A 13,225-nucleotide genomic window follows, 5' to 3' on the forward strand; every position below is an offset into this window, starting at 1 on the left:
TATGGCATAAAATATATAGAAAGGAGGTCAATTAATGTGTGTAGTTAAAAAAGAAAAGAGTAAAATACGACGCTCAGACCCAGAAATGTTAAAGCAACATACAATCACTCTGTGCCACTTGTCATCCAAAAGTAACCTCTGCCATTTAAAACAGAAAAAAGCAACATCTTTACAACTTCCATGAGATGCAGTAAATTGTGCTTTTATGGGTAATGTGCCCATTAAAGAGTAAAAGCAATCTGAGACGTCAAGACAAATGACAGCTTTTGAGTGCCATCTGCAATCTCTAGCTTCACAAACTCAATTATTCATAATGCATTTATGAAGTCCGCAGAGACTGCGCTGTCATTCCTGTTCAAACTAACGGGGAAAAGCAACATAAAGGGACAAGCTCTTGGAGATGACAATGGCCTCGCAGATGGCTCTAATGTGTTTATGCTGCCACCTGCTGGGTCGTAAGCATAACACAAAGGCCGTCATTATTGCTGCGGCGTAACGGTGTCGCAATAAATTTCTTTTAGTGGCTGTCAGACAAAAGAAAACAAGACAAGAAGTTACTATAATTAGAACTGAGATTCTTTTATTCCTCAAAATCATGATCGGCTCTCTTGTGGGCAGAGAAAAATCTCAATATCAATATGATATAACAATAGTTCTTGTTTGATTCCTCTGAATCTAATTAAGTCACATCTCTGGCAGTTTATCTGCCATATCTGACACTGACCTATCATTACCCAAGTTCAGTGTAAAATAAAACTTGTAGCCCACCTTTCTTCCATCCAGGCTAAATATCAAACCGAAGACGATAATCAGAGTGGCTGTGGGTTAACCAGGATAACGTTCTCTCCCCGGATGAAAAGCTGGTTGATGTGGCGTGTGTGGACCCTGCCATACATCTGGGAGTCTTTCCTCTGACAGGCCTCTGGACCCTGGGCCTTCAGCAAGCCTGCATGTTTATCCTGTTTGATTTTAACAGTGTCTGACATTTTGGACTCTGTCCTGCTGTCCCCTTTCTTGCTAGTACTGTGAGCAGTCAGGTTTTTTGAAGTACTTTTTGGGTCTGCAGGCTGATGCTTGCTGGTCGTTTCCTGGGTCCCGTGCTTCTTTGCTGGCTCCTCGCCTCCTCGACTCTCCTGGAGCTTCAGCTTCTCAAAGAGCTGCACAGAGATTTCAGTCACATTAACATTCGTGGACTAAATGTAGAGCTTGAAGTTTATTTTTTTTCTAAAAGGTCCAGTGTGTAGGATTCAGGGGCATCTATTGGCAGAATTGGAAATACGAATTGTTGAGTTTTTATTACCTTATAATGAATTGTTATATTACGGAGCTCATCCTCTTCTACTGAGTCTGCCCTGTTAATTTCTACTGTAACCCAGAATGGACAAACCAAACACAGGCTTTGGGGCAGTTCATGTTTTTGTGTCATCATAGCTCTCCTACATGCTTAGCACACAAGTTTCAGTTCTGCAATCTCACTGCTACATGCCACTAAATCCTGAACACTGGACTTTTAAATCCTGTTTTAATAATATATATGGCTGGCACCTTTCAGCAGTTGCCATGCGACAAATGTACATTCTTTAACTGGCTTTACTGGCGGGGTCCGCCATTCACTTATAGGAACCAAATTACCTATCTATGTCGGAAAGATTCATAAAAGCACTGCATGCTTTTAATCCAGCATTACTGTATTCAATTTTATCTCATTGAGAAAAGTCTCACTGTTTACTGTTGGCTCTCCTGATGCACTATCAGAGCTGTACTACTGCTAGCACACATGACAATTCCTACTGCTGCTGGAAGTGGCAGGGTGTAAATGTAATGCTTTTTAAGACATTTCTGCGACCATTTTTAACCAAATTTAAGATTGCTTTTTTGACAAATCATCTTTTTCTAATTCAAGGACTGCAGGTAAGTATAAAGCTAAATAGTATATATGCAGACCCATATAGAGGTAAGTTTTATGTCGGGATATGGTAATTAGAGTGAGTTTGTTTAATCTGCATTTTTGCAACAGGTAAGTGCAAGTATAAAGTAAAGAGACAATATAAGGTTCAGTGGTAGGTTTAAAGATAAAATGTGGACTTTCATGCTGAAGAGTTTTACTCATTTTGACAAAAATAAATTAAATAAATTAGATCAAATGTGGCAATCAAGACCTCACAAATTCAAATGTGAGACTATGTAATGACTTTTAAGGTCTAAAATTTATATAATTGACATTTTAACACTCTTTAAGGACCTGCAGACACACTGAGTGGAGCAGCTTTTATTGTGAAGCAGTCACAGGAATCATTATGTATTTGTTTGGTTACCGTTGACAGTAACTGTTCATCATAAATGTGCCCACAAAACTAAACAATAGTCATTTTTGGCTTTTCTTTGACAGCGGATCAGTTTTAAATATTTCAGGGAGTGATGAAACAAGAAGGAGCAGCCACAGTAAGATGAAGAGCTTCATGAGACAGGCTGCACGCATCCATGTCCTCAGTGGGGTAACAAAATTTACAATGCCCTGCTACTGCATGGATATCTACTCACACCGTGCACAGTGCTAAGTTGGTATGAAGTTGCAATTATGATTCACGGGCTTCTTTATCAGAGCAACATGAATTTGTTTGGCTGTTCGAGCATCACCAAATCAACCAGGACCAAAATCTTACAGATTGCATCTCTATCTATTGCAGAGTAAGAAATATATTTCAGTAGACATACAATGTAAACCAGTGCCTACCCGTGATATGGTGAGGGCCTTTTCATGGTAGAGTGCCTCTCCAAACAGAGGCTCTCTGTACGTCTCATCCACATCCACCATTGCCTGACAAAGAGAAAAACAACAAACAGTGAAAGGCCAATATTAAGACTTCAACTTCATGGTTACAAGTACATTGTGGATTATTTCAGATTCTGTTAAGTGAGAATTCAATAAGAAAACATGAATGTGAGAGCTCACCATGTTCCAGAACTTGTCGAAGGCCACCACAAAGCCAGAGCAGACTCCTCTTAGCCCCTTAAAGGTCCTGATGTGAACTTTGACCCTTATCCTCTCTTCAATGCATCGGTACAGCTCACCCAACGGACTGCCTTTACATACTGAAGACACATGACAAATGGGTTACACAGCTGTCTCTACAACCAGTAAAATGTAGAAGGAACTCAACTGTAGCACAAAAAGATCTCTGCAAAAAAGGCCACATGTGCAAATGTTACCACTAGATTTAAATTTTCAGTCGGTGTACAAATATCTTTGGTTCCAGCTTCTGAAATATGAGGGTTTACATTTACATTTTTTTCCCCCCAAATTTATAGCATTGTGAATTAAGTTTGAGCTCTGGACTGTTGACTGGATATAATAATCAATTCAAAGACATCACATTAGGCTTTCTGAAAGGGTAATTTGACACTATTTTCTCATATTTATAGACATTTACTCGTAAAAAATCACAGATTAATAGTAAAAATAAGTGACAATATCTGACATACAGTTAAATCAACTATGTAAAATAATCCTAACTTGCAGCCCTAGTCATCATAACCAACTCAAATCTGTGTGTTCTGTTAAGCCATCGCTGCCTAATGGTAATAATTAGGAGCATTGTTATCAGGGTTGGGAATTAGCACCAGCCACCAGCCAAATGCTAGTAAAATATGCACGTGGCTGGTTCACTCACCAGCCAAAAAAAAAAACAAAAAAACAATGGTAATCTGTTCAGTGGTTGGTAGATTTTAGAATCCATCAGTTACAGTGGCAGGTGGACAAAAAAGTTAATTTCTAACCTTTATTGTTATAATTCTTTAGTGCACTGAAAACTGTGCCATGTGAGAAAGGTAGAAAATGTTTCATTTTCCATTTGACAGAACAATATCCTGCAATAAAGTGGCTTTAAAGGTAAGAAAGGACGGTAGGTTCATTTATTTTCCGTAATCGCTTATCCTGTTAGGGGTCGCGGGGGGGCTGGAGCCTATCCCAGCTGACATTGGGCGAGAGGTGGAGTACACCCTGGACAGGTTGCCAGACTATCACAGGGCAGACACAGAGACAGACAACCATTCACACTCACATTCACACCTATGGGCAATTTAGAGTCACCAATTAACCTGCATGTCTCTGGACTGTGGGAGGAACCCTCTTGCTGTTAGGCAACAATGCTAACCACTGCACCCTAGCCCCTAAAATGAAAAATATGATGAAGGTAAATTATTATTTGAGAGGTTTTGAGGAACATAGAGCAACCACTGTTGAGTAGATGCAGCTCTCAAGTTAGAGTATATTAGGGACCGTTCGTTACTTATGAATGAGTGATGCAAAAAGGGGAGGCATATTGAATAATTTCTTAAGCACTGGAGAGGGACTTGTGTTTGTTTCTATTTTGGCACAGGCGAGGAGCATACAAGTGTAAATGGTTCTATATTGTATTCATTTTACCAGATTTTTTTTTTAAATATATGGCATAATTTCTTTAAAAATCGCCAAAATGACAGAATTTATTGTAGCCAGAAAATGTATTAACAGAAATTATCGCTGGATTTTCAAACTTCTGACAGTCTTTGGACACATCATGTGCGACAAATCCTTCCATCAGGAAAAAAAACATCCAAGTCTGAGTTTTAACAGTGATACTTCATCAAAATCACTTTATTCTGCATCTAATTTAAAATTTGGCATGAGTGGAAAAACCCAGGTGTTTTTCAACTTCAGGATTTCATCTTCAACTTTTAACTTTCAAACATCAAGGGTAGCCTAAGTTTTAAAAATCTAATAACTAATTTATGATGGCGGGAGGGTGATGCATTTTCTTCAATCACTCAGGGAAGCTCAAAGAAAAAATACTTGTAGCTTTGAGGAGGATCAAAACAAAAACACCCCAGCCACCCCCGTCCTCTGCTAAGTAAAGAACAGTCCCTCACCAAATTCACCCAAAGTAATGGTAACAGCAAACCCATGATGGTCCCTCTCGGGAGCTCCCAGCAAAACTATACTGATGTAGTAGTAGTAGTAATGTTGGTTGAACCTACAGGGCATCCTTGTCAGGACATTTTTCTGGGGCTTCTGCCCCCTCCTCCTCCGCTGTGTGCCGCTGCTCTCCCCCTCCTCTGACCCTGACACCGGGTTGTTCACCATGAGCTTCTTCAGCCTCTCGATGCGCTCCGGGTCCGCCACCCCCTTCATCGCCTTCTGCCGCCTCTTCTCCACATTCTCCGGTTTGGCTCTGCCCCGGCCGCCCTTCAGAAAGCTCTCGTACGCTGCCACATTGTTGAAGCATTTGATATTTGGAAAAGGAACCGACACAGTAGGCGAGTACAAGGCCAACAGAGCGTCAAAGTTCTCAGAGCAGACATTTATTTTATCGGCGTCATCGCCTCCAGCTTTACTGTCCGCCTTTGGCTCGTGCTCCGGTGCTGGTGGCGCACTCGAACAGGTTGGAGTGACCGTTTCTTTACTGTCTGACTCTGCACTTTTCCGTTCCCTCTCCTCCATGTTTGAAACAACCGCAGAGATGCACACACGGCGAAGTGAAGAACCCTGGGAAAGTTTTTGTCGTCACTGAGCGCTCACTTTGTGCCTATTTCAAGAGACCGTACACAACACAGAGCACGTCACTCATGTTTCAACTCCGGAATCTTTATTTTTGTGTAGTTTCCCTACTTTTTTCCTACAATAATTTGATAGAGAGGCCATATCATCAAATTATTCATACATTACTTGTGTACAGCCTTAACATTTATGCAAAAACCCACCCGGAAATAGCGTAGTCTGCAAGTGGACTACAAGTTCCGTTAACGTGTTTCCGTAACTTCTTTTTAATACACGATCTTTGGGTGCACTTCCCCTCTCACAACCACAAGATGGCGCCCAAACACAGATGATGTTGAGTTGCTTCTGGGTAACTTTGCTCGCCTTAATAGATTATCCAATGCCGTAGCACAATAACATATTGGTACACAATGATGGATTTTTAAAAGGGGTTAAGAAACAACTGAGAGCAATATTTGTTTTTAATTAATTGTTTGTTAATTTCAGGCTTGAGCACCGGAACTTTTGTTCGTCGTGTCGGCGGCCCCACTCCGACAGAATTCGTTGACGGACTGTGTACATACCAACGTTTGTGAGCCAGAAACAGTACCGGGATAAATGTACATATCGTTCTATGACACAGCTTTATTACTTTACTAAATTAAATTTTGGTGTTTGTGTAACTAGCGGTATAGCCAGATATTAACGCATGAAGTAAACGGGTTTCCAAGAAGTATCTAACTTGCTGGTTAATTTGCTGGTGTGTCGGACTAACACTACAGATGGCATCACAGTGTAAGTAATGACTAATAACTAATGTTATCGATGAGCAGACGAGCAGGCAACATTAATTATTTCATAATTAGCCTCGCCATGAGTTGGGTCTCTTTTTAAATTGGCTTTGAGGTCTGAATATAGTAGTTTATGAGAGAGAGGGCGTTACCACAAAATTAGGTACTGAATAATACCAGGGTCACATATGTCACTTTTGTTATTGTTAAAAGCTGCCTATGTACCGTCATGTAAGGTAGAGGGATATGCAGCATGTTGTTACATCACAAAATAAATGTAATTGTGATAAGTTACAGTTACCAAGACAAAAAATTATGGAACAAAATTACAGTTACTAATCAAAATGTTGGTGATTACAATGGAGTTACATCAAAATCTGTTCTTTTCTGTTAAAAGCATTATGTAGAATGAAACATTTATTCTGTTGTTTTGCATCTTCGCCATGCAGGAATGCCTTGTTTTTGGCATCGCTTATTTTCGGACATTTTTCAGCTTTATTGTCAAATTTAAAACATTTGTTAGAAAAGTAAACAAATGTAATAAGTTGCAGTACTTTACATTTTTAACAGGGTACCTAGTAATCTGTAACCTGTCACATTTCCAAATTAACCTTCCCAACACTTGGAATGTTGTGATTTCTGAGGTGAATGCATTATAAATACACTACTTATGAATATATTTCAGATACCACCACCAAATCATTTGCCAAACATGTTAAACACAAGACAGTTTTTAATGGTTAACAACAAATGTAAAGTCTCTGAATTAAGTAGGTAATCACTGCGTACATGCATACAAGAGCTGCAAAGATGCAGATATTGTGTTTATGTCATCTTTTTTTTTATCGATCCCACTGACACTAATATTGCTAATAAAAACAAGAATTTGTTTCAGCACTATTGACACTTTGGGGATACTTCAGTTGTGTATGAGGAATTATTTTGGCTGCAAATATAACTAGTTGCTTAAAATATAATGTGTGAATTTGTTTTTTTGTCTTTGTCTTTTCAGGACCACCCTCATGTTGATTGGAAGGGCCTGCAGATTTAGTGGATGTGTCAGGTCTTGTTTCATCAAACCTTTGGCCAGTTTTTCTTTCAGTTCCAGCAACATGGCCAAGAGCAAGTTTGAGTATGTCCGCAACTTTGAAACAGACGACACATGTCTACGAAACTGCTACATTGTTGTGAGACTGGATGGGCGTAACTTCCACAAGTGAGTTTCCTGTTCAAGCTGAACATCTGTCATCTCTGTGAGGACATAAGTGATGTTGCAAATCAACAGAGTGGTGCATTACTCTGACGTTTTGAGTTTCTTCATGCATTCTGTTTCAGGTTTGCAGAGCAGCACAAGTTCACAAAACCCAATGATAACAGGGCGTTGGGCCTGATGACCCGGAGTGCACGCTCTGTCATGGAGGAACTAGAGGATATTGTCATCGCTTATGGTCAAAGTGACGAGTTCAGCTTTGTTTTCAAGAGGACCTCAACCTGGTTTAAGAGGAGAGCCAGGTGCCAAAGTTTTGCCACACTGTAGACTGTTGTCATTCCCACAAGCCTTCAGAGGTTTAACTTTATTTTTCCCTGTTTCTCCTCTGGCAGTAAGCTCATGACCCATGTGGCCTCCCAGTTCTCCTCCTCATATGTGTTTTACTGGAAAGAGTTTTTTGGAGAACAACCCCTCTTGTACCCCCCAGGCTTTGATGGACGCGTGGTCCTGTATCCTAGCAACCGCAACCTCAGAGACTACCTCAGCTGGAGGCAAGCAGATTGTAAGATCATACTGCACTTCAACTGTTTTACAAAATCACATATCTGTTCATCAAACAGACAAAGGTAAAAGACTTCAGACTGTGCATGTGTTTTTGTGTCTTTCAGGTCACATAAATAATTTGTACAACACAGTGTTTTGGACTTTAGTACAACAGGGGGGACTCACCACAGCCCAGGCAGAGGATCGCCTAAAGGTGAGAGCGAAACACAGTCTAAAGTTAAAGGGACAGTTCCGCCCAAAATCCAAAATCCATATTTTCCATCTCACTTGTAGTGCTGTTAATCAGTGAAGATAATGCTGGTGCGAGCTGGTGAGTTTTGGAGACATCGGCCGTAGAGATGTCTGTCTTCTGTTGAATATAATGGAACTAGATGGCACTCAGTCACCAAAATACATTTGAAAAACAAAACCGCAATGTCTCTTTCCAGAAATCATGACTTTGTTACTCAAATTCATCCACAGACTGTGTTGTGAATAGTTTCATGTAGGAACTGTTTTCTTTCTTCCTAACTACAACCACCAAATGTGCAGAAGAAAGCGTGCATTTACTCATGAACAAGAGGCTCCTGCTTGTGACAGGGCAAGCTGTAAACATCATGGCATCCTCCTCGGCTAAGATGTAACGTCAGCTAGTTTGATGGTGTCAGGTGAGCAAGCAGTAGGTGCATGCTTCCTTCTGCACGATACAGTTGGCAGGTGCTAGTTGGGTGGAAAGATAATAGTTCTTACATGAAACTGCTCACAACAAGGTCTGTGGATTATCTTGAGTAACTGCTTCATGATTTCTGTTAAGAGACATTGCTGTTGAGTTTTGCAAATGTGCTTTTTCGGCACTTTGAGCACCACAAGCCGAGTGCCATCTAGTTCCATTATACTGGAGAGAAGACAGACATCGCTACAGGCGATATCTCCAACACTCAGCAACTAACGCCAAAATTATCTTCATTGATTAAAAGCACTACAGGTAAAATGGAAAATATGTATTTTTGATTTTGGGGTGAACTGTCCCTTTAATTAACACGCGTTTGTGTGTTCACATATAGGGGCATGTGTATATACAAATGTGTTTTATAATAATATTAAATGGGAATGTCTCTCCTTTGTACTGTGATTACTTTTGCATTTCTATAAATATCAGAATAAAAGAACAAGACCCTTAGAATACAATGAATAATAAATAGCAGGAAACACCTGCATATTTAGAGGTTATAAAACATGAATATTTATATTACCACCTAACACTGTCCACTCATATTCAGTGTTACAATGTTGTTACAGAAAGATGTGATTTGTTTCATAGGTGGACTCCTATTACTTTGTGTACTGTGTGTTTTCACTTGTATGCCATGTCAAAGACAAATTTTCATTGCCTTGTGTTGACTTATTTGGTATCAGTTCCTGGTGACGGAATAAGCTGATTAGTCAGTCAGTTGACAGGAAATAAATCATTGACAATAATTCATTAGAAGTTGAATACATTTGTGTTGGCAAAACTTATCAATTAGCAGATATGACTTCAGGGTCTGATAAAGTTCGATGCTCAGTTATCAATATTGAGATTTTCTCAGGCTAAACAATGAGTTAATTAATGGAAATACAATCAGTAGATTTATTAGTATTAAAAATGATAGTTAATTACAGCTTTCTTATCCATGTTCCAATTTAAAAGCATATACCAGATTTCAACCTCCTTTATCTGAATTATTTTGTGTTTGTAATTAAAGTTCTTCTGTAAACTTTGACTAAATAGCACTTTTCAAATTGTTATGTTACCAAGAAGACATGGTTCTGGATGCAGTTGCTCGTATAGCTGCATTTCATTGGCCCATTGTTTGTGCAATTCATGTGGTCCCCACATTATTGACTTCTGGTTTATTGTCATTGGAGATGAACACATGGCACTGTTCCCTGTAAGTTCTCTGGAAGTCGCTTCATTCTCCAGTGGCCTGTAAGGGAAACTCCGATGAGGTGATGACCGCTGACAAGTTGTGGAAATGTTAATTCTGGCTGAATGTTTGGGCAATATGAATCATTCACAACCCATCAAACCACCGTGCTTCTTCAAACCCTTCATGACTTCCTATTTCAAAAAAAACAAAACAATAATAGAAGCAGTGGGTGTTGCGGTCATTTTAGCTGTTTTCTCAGTGGTGTGAATCATAATATGACTTATTTAGTGAGGCACTGTGTATGAGCTGATTATTGCATACACACATTTTTGTTATATTTGCATACATATGTGTTGTGTCTCCTTCTAGGGAACGTTAGCTGCAGACAAAAATGAGATCCTGTTCACTGAGTTTGATATCAACTACAACAGTGAATCTGCTCTCCACAGGAAAGGCACCACTCTCATCTGGGAAAAGGTGAGCTGCTGAAAAGGGTTTGAGTCTGCGCGATTGTTACTAATTCACTCGGATAACTACCAATAGATATCTTTGGTTTTCAATGTGTGATAAAGAGTTTTAAATCCTTAAAAAACAGTACAAAAGACACACACATCCCAAGAAGAAATGTCTGGCAAAGTAAAAAACAAATAAGTCTGCACACCAAGTAGCTCCTGAGTGATGTTTCAAACCACACGGCTCTTCCTCAAACTTCTGATACATGACAGAAAGCCGCCATCCTAAGTACCCATAGTGCTGCCTGAGACAGTCATGTGACATGCCACACCTGTATCTCATATTTATAAAAAATATCATCGATATTTGGGTACACAGGTGCATCTATATTTTTTTTTTCTTGGTTTATTTTTATAAAGAATATGAGCTACAGGTGTGGCAGCACTACGGGTATTTAAGATGGCAACTTTCTGTCATGTATCAGAAGTTTTAGGAAACGCTGTGTGGCTCGAAACGTCACTCTGCATTAAAATCCTTCTGAACAGGAGCTACTTGATGTGCGGGTTTTAAATCCTTCACTGCACCCAGTTCCACCTCACGTCTCATCTATTGCTCCTTCAGTCAGTGATATCTAACATTTTCCCTGACTTGGCTTCTGTGTCTGAACACAAAGGATTGTTCCTCTGCCTCAGCTTCTGTCCTCTGCAGTGTGTTCTTGTCACATATCAGCAGAAAATGTTGATTCTAGAAACTGTTTTGTTTTGGCTGACACCAAAAATTTAGCTTTACTGTTGATATTCTGGAAAGCTGAAAATGTCTTCAGGTTCATTTACTGCAGCCAGGAGAAAGTTAGCTTAGCTTAGCATAAACAGCTAGCCTGGTCTGTTCAAAATAGAACTGCCCCCAACCAAAAATTTTCCTAGTCAACTAGTAGTCAGTAGTTCACATCATTAGACAACTAGTTATTACATGTTTATGATATTAATGTGATCATTTAAACATGTTTTTGGGGCATCAGAGAATGGTTTGAGATCCAGGACTGAGAAAGAATGTTATGTACCATTGTTATCACTTTGCTACATTACAGATAAATACAAAACCGTAATGATGAGCCTTTAATATAGAAATTTTACAAGCACATGCACAAATATCCTTTTCCACCAACTAATTTTGAACTCTCTGGAGAATTTCGACCAAAAATAAATCGTTTTCCATTACCTGTAGTGCGTCTCACTGACCAATGAAAAATTTGTCAACTAAGACTCGTTTCAGTGACAGTTTGGTTGACTAAAAGGGGGCAGCACTAGTTCAAATGTAAATTTAAAATATAAACGCCTACCAGCCTCTCTGAAGTTCACAAATTAGCACATTACGTTGTGTTAGTTACACTGGACGGTTTCTTGGCGGAGACTTCCTGTCAAAGTCCTGCATGGGGTCAGGCAAGCGTGAGTACCCAAGGGGTGACCCACAAAAAAGGTGATTGGTGGGTGGTATTCTGTGGAGGTTTTTTGTAATCTATTTTTTTCTGGGTGAAAAACAAACAAACATGCAGGTCAGATTGTCAGTGTTGAATGATAAATATATTAAAATAAAAAATGCAAAAGCAAAAAATGTTCATTTAAATGGTATTCCATGAATTCCCTTCATTTTAAAATATCTTAGTTTCACATGTATAAAGTGTCCCAAAATGATCACTTTAAATGCACTGCCTGAACAAATGATTTGAACGGGCCACAGATCTTGTGTGGGCGGATTGGGTTGGGTTGCGGAGCTAATTTGTCATATGTGCGGGTGACAGGGTGGGTGCAGTATTAATGACACGGTTCCAGTTCTGGAGCAGGTCTTGAAAATCAGACCCTGGCAGGACTCTTGTTCCCTTGAGTCTGGAGGTTGCCAGGTGACTAGTGGAGACTCCAGGCACACATGAGAGTGGAAATTTCCTATTATTACCAACTATTCCTTTAAGTAACCTTTAATTGCACTCCTCATGCTGCTCATTCTTTGTGTCCAGCGAGATGAAACCGTCACCAAACGCATGAAGCTACCAAACGAAGAGGAGAAGGATGTGGCTGTAACTCGCAGCAGGAGGAGGGTGGAGGCACACAATTGCGACATCATAGGAGACCAGTTCTGGGAGAAACACCCAGACATCCTGGAGGACGACAACTGCTAACAGCTACTGTGGACAGAGTCTAACTGGAATGGTTTAAGTGGACCAAAACAGCTCAGTGTTTACTGATGTAGATGAACATGTGTGTCAAGCAACACCGTGATGCTTAGTGACCTTGAATCCCCGAACAGAAGACTGAAGCCTTTGTACAATTACGCTTTCACAGCTGTATTAAACTTCTGTCATAATGTTCCCGTAAAGTTTTCTCCTTAAATCGATGGTGATGTCTGTCATGTTCAAAGGGAAGCAGATGATTTCATAATCTTCTAGCAGTGGGTGATGAGGACATACCAGCAGGTTGATACTGACCCAAACATCCTGCCACTCCCAGTCTAATACATGCAGCTCTCCTAAAGTTGCTTTTCCAAAAATACATCCTCATTTGATATCATGAATAACATTTAGAATACTACCATCACTCGATCTCTCGGCGTGCTTAACATGACTCTGCTTGACCCAATGTTTTTTGCTGGGGTTTTATCTGTGTGTTGGCTTTTTCGAATCTCAACTATCCTTTTTGTTCAGGAAGCAGAGTTCCTAATGCCTGAATTTTAATGATTCATGGAAGTCCTATCTGCAAAGTGTTCAATATCACTTACAGTTTGTAGTAAGAAAGAGCAAATCTGAGATAGA

General features: G+C 39.8%; 2 protein-coding genes across 5 annotated transcripts; one reads left to right on the plus strand and one right to left on the minus strand.

Moving 5' to 3' along the window:
- Window positions 1-554: 554 nt before the first annotated feature.
- On the minus strand, window positions 555-5,687 carry lsm11 (LSM11, U7 small nuclear RNA associated). Its single transcript, XM_050041785.1, has 4 exons — window positions 5,017-5,687; window positions 2,954-3,093; window positions 2,735-2,818; window positions 555-1,157 (listed from the first exon to the last, which is right to left on the minus strand). The coding sequence occupies exons 1-4, from the start codon at window positions 5,477-5,479 to the stop codon at window positions 810-812; spliced, it is 1,035 nt and encodes a 344-aa protein (XP_049897742.1). The 5' UTR covers window positions 5,480-5,687; the 3' UTR covers window positions 555-809.
- A 151-nt stretch (window positions 5,688-5,838) lies between these two features.
- On the plus strand, window positions 5,839-12,806 carry thg1l (tRNA-histidine guanylyltransferase 1-like). Of its 4 annotated transcripts, none has more exons than XM_050041788.1 (8): window positions 5,839-5,885; window positions 6,023-6,310; window positions 7,319-7,522; window positions 7,642-7,818; window positions 7,909-8,078; window positions 8,185-8,273; window positions 10,339-10,446; window positions 12,434-12,806. In XM_050041788.1, exons 3-8 carry the CDS (start codon window positions 7,329-7,331, stop codon window positions 12,593-12,595), a joined length of 900 nt encoding a protein of 299 aa, XP_049897745.1. In that variant the 5' UTR covers window positions 5,839-5,885; window positions 6,023-6,310; window positions 7,319-7,328; the 3' UTR covers window positions 12,596-12,806. The 4 variants fall into 4 exon arrangements, with proteins under 4 accessions (XP_049897745.1, XP_049897743.1, XP_049897744.1 ...); XM_050041786.1 differs by having other exon boundaries at window positions 5,842-5,885; window positions 6,023-6,135; XM_050041787.1 differs by lacking the exon at window positions 5,839-5,885 and having other exon boundaries at window positions 6,000-6,135.
- The last annotated feature ends 419 nt before the right edge of the window (window positions 12,807-13,225 follow it).

This window comes from Epinephelus moara, chromosome 4 (assembly GCF_006386435.1).
Source record: "Epinephelus moara isolate mb chromosome 4, YSFRI_EMoa_1.0, whole genome shotgun sequence".
Classification (NCBI taxonomy): domain Eukaryota; kingdom Metazoa; phylum Chordata; class Actinopteri; order Perciformes; family Serranidae; genus Epinephelus; species Epinephelus moara.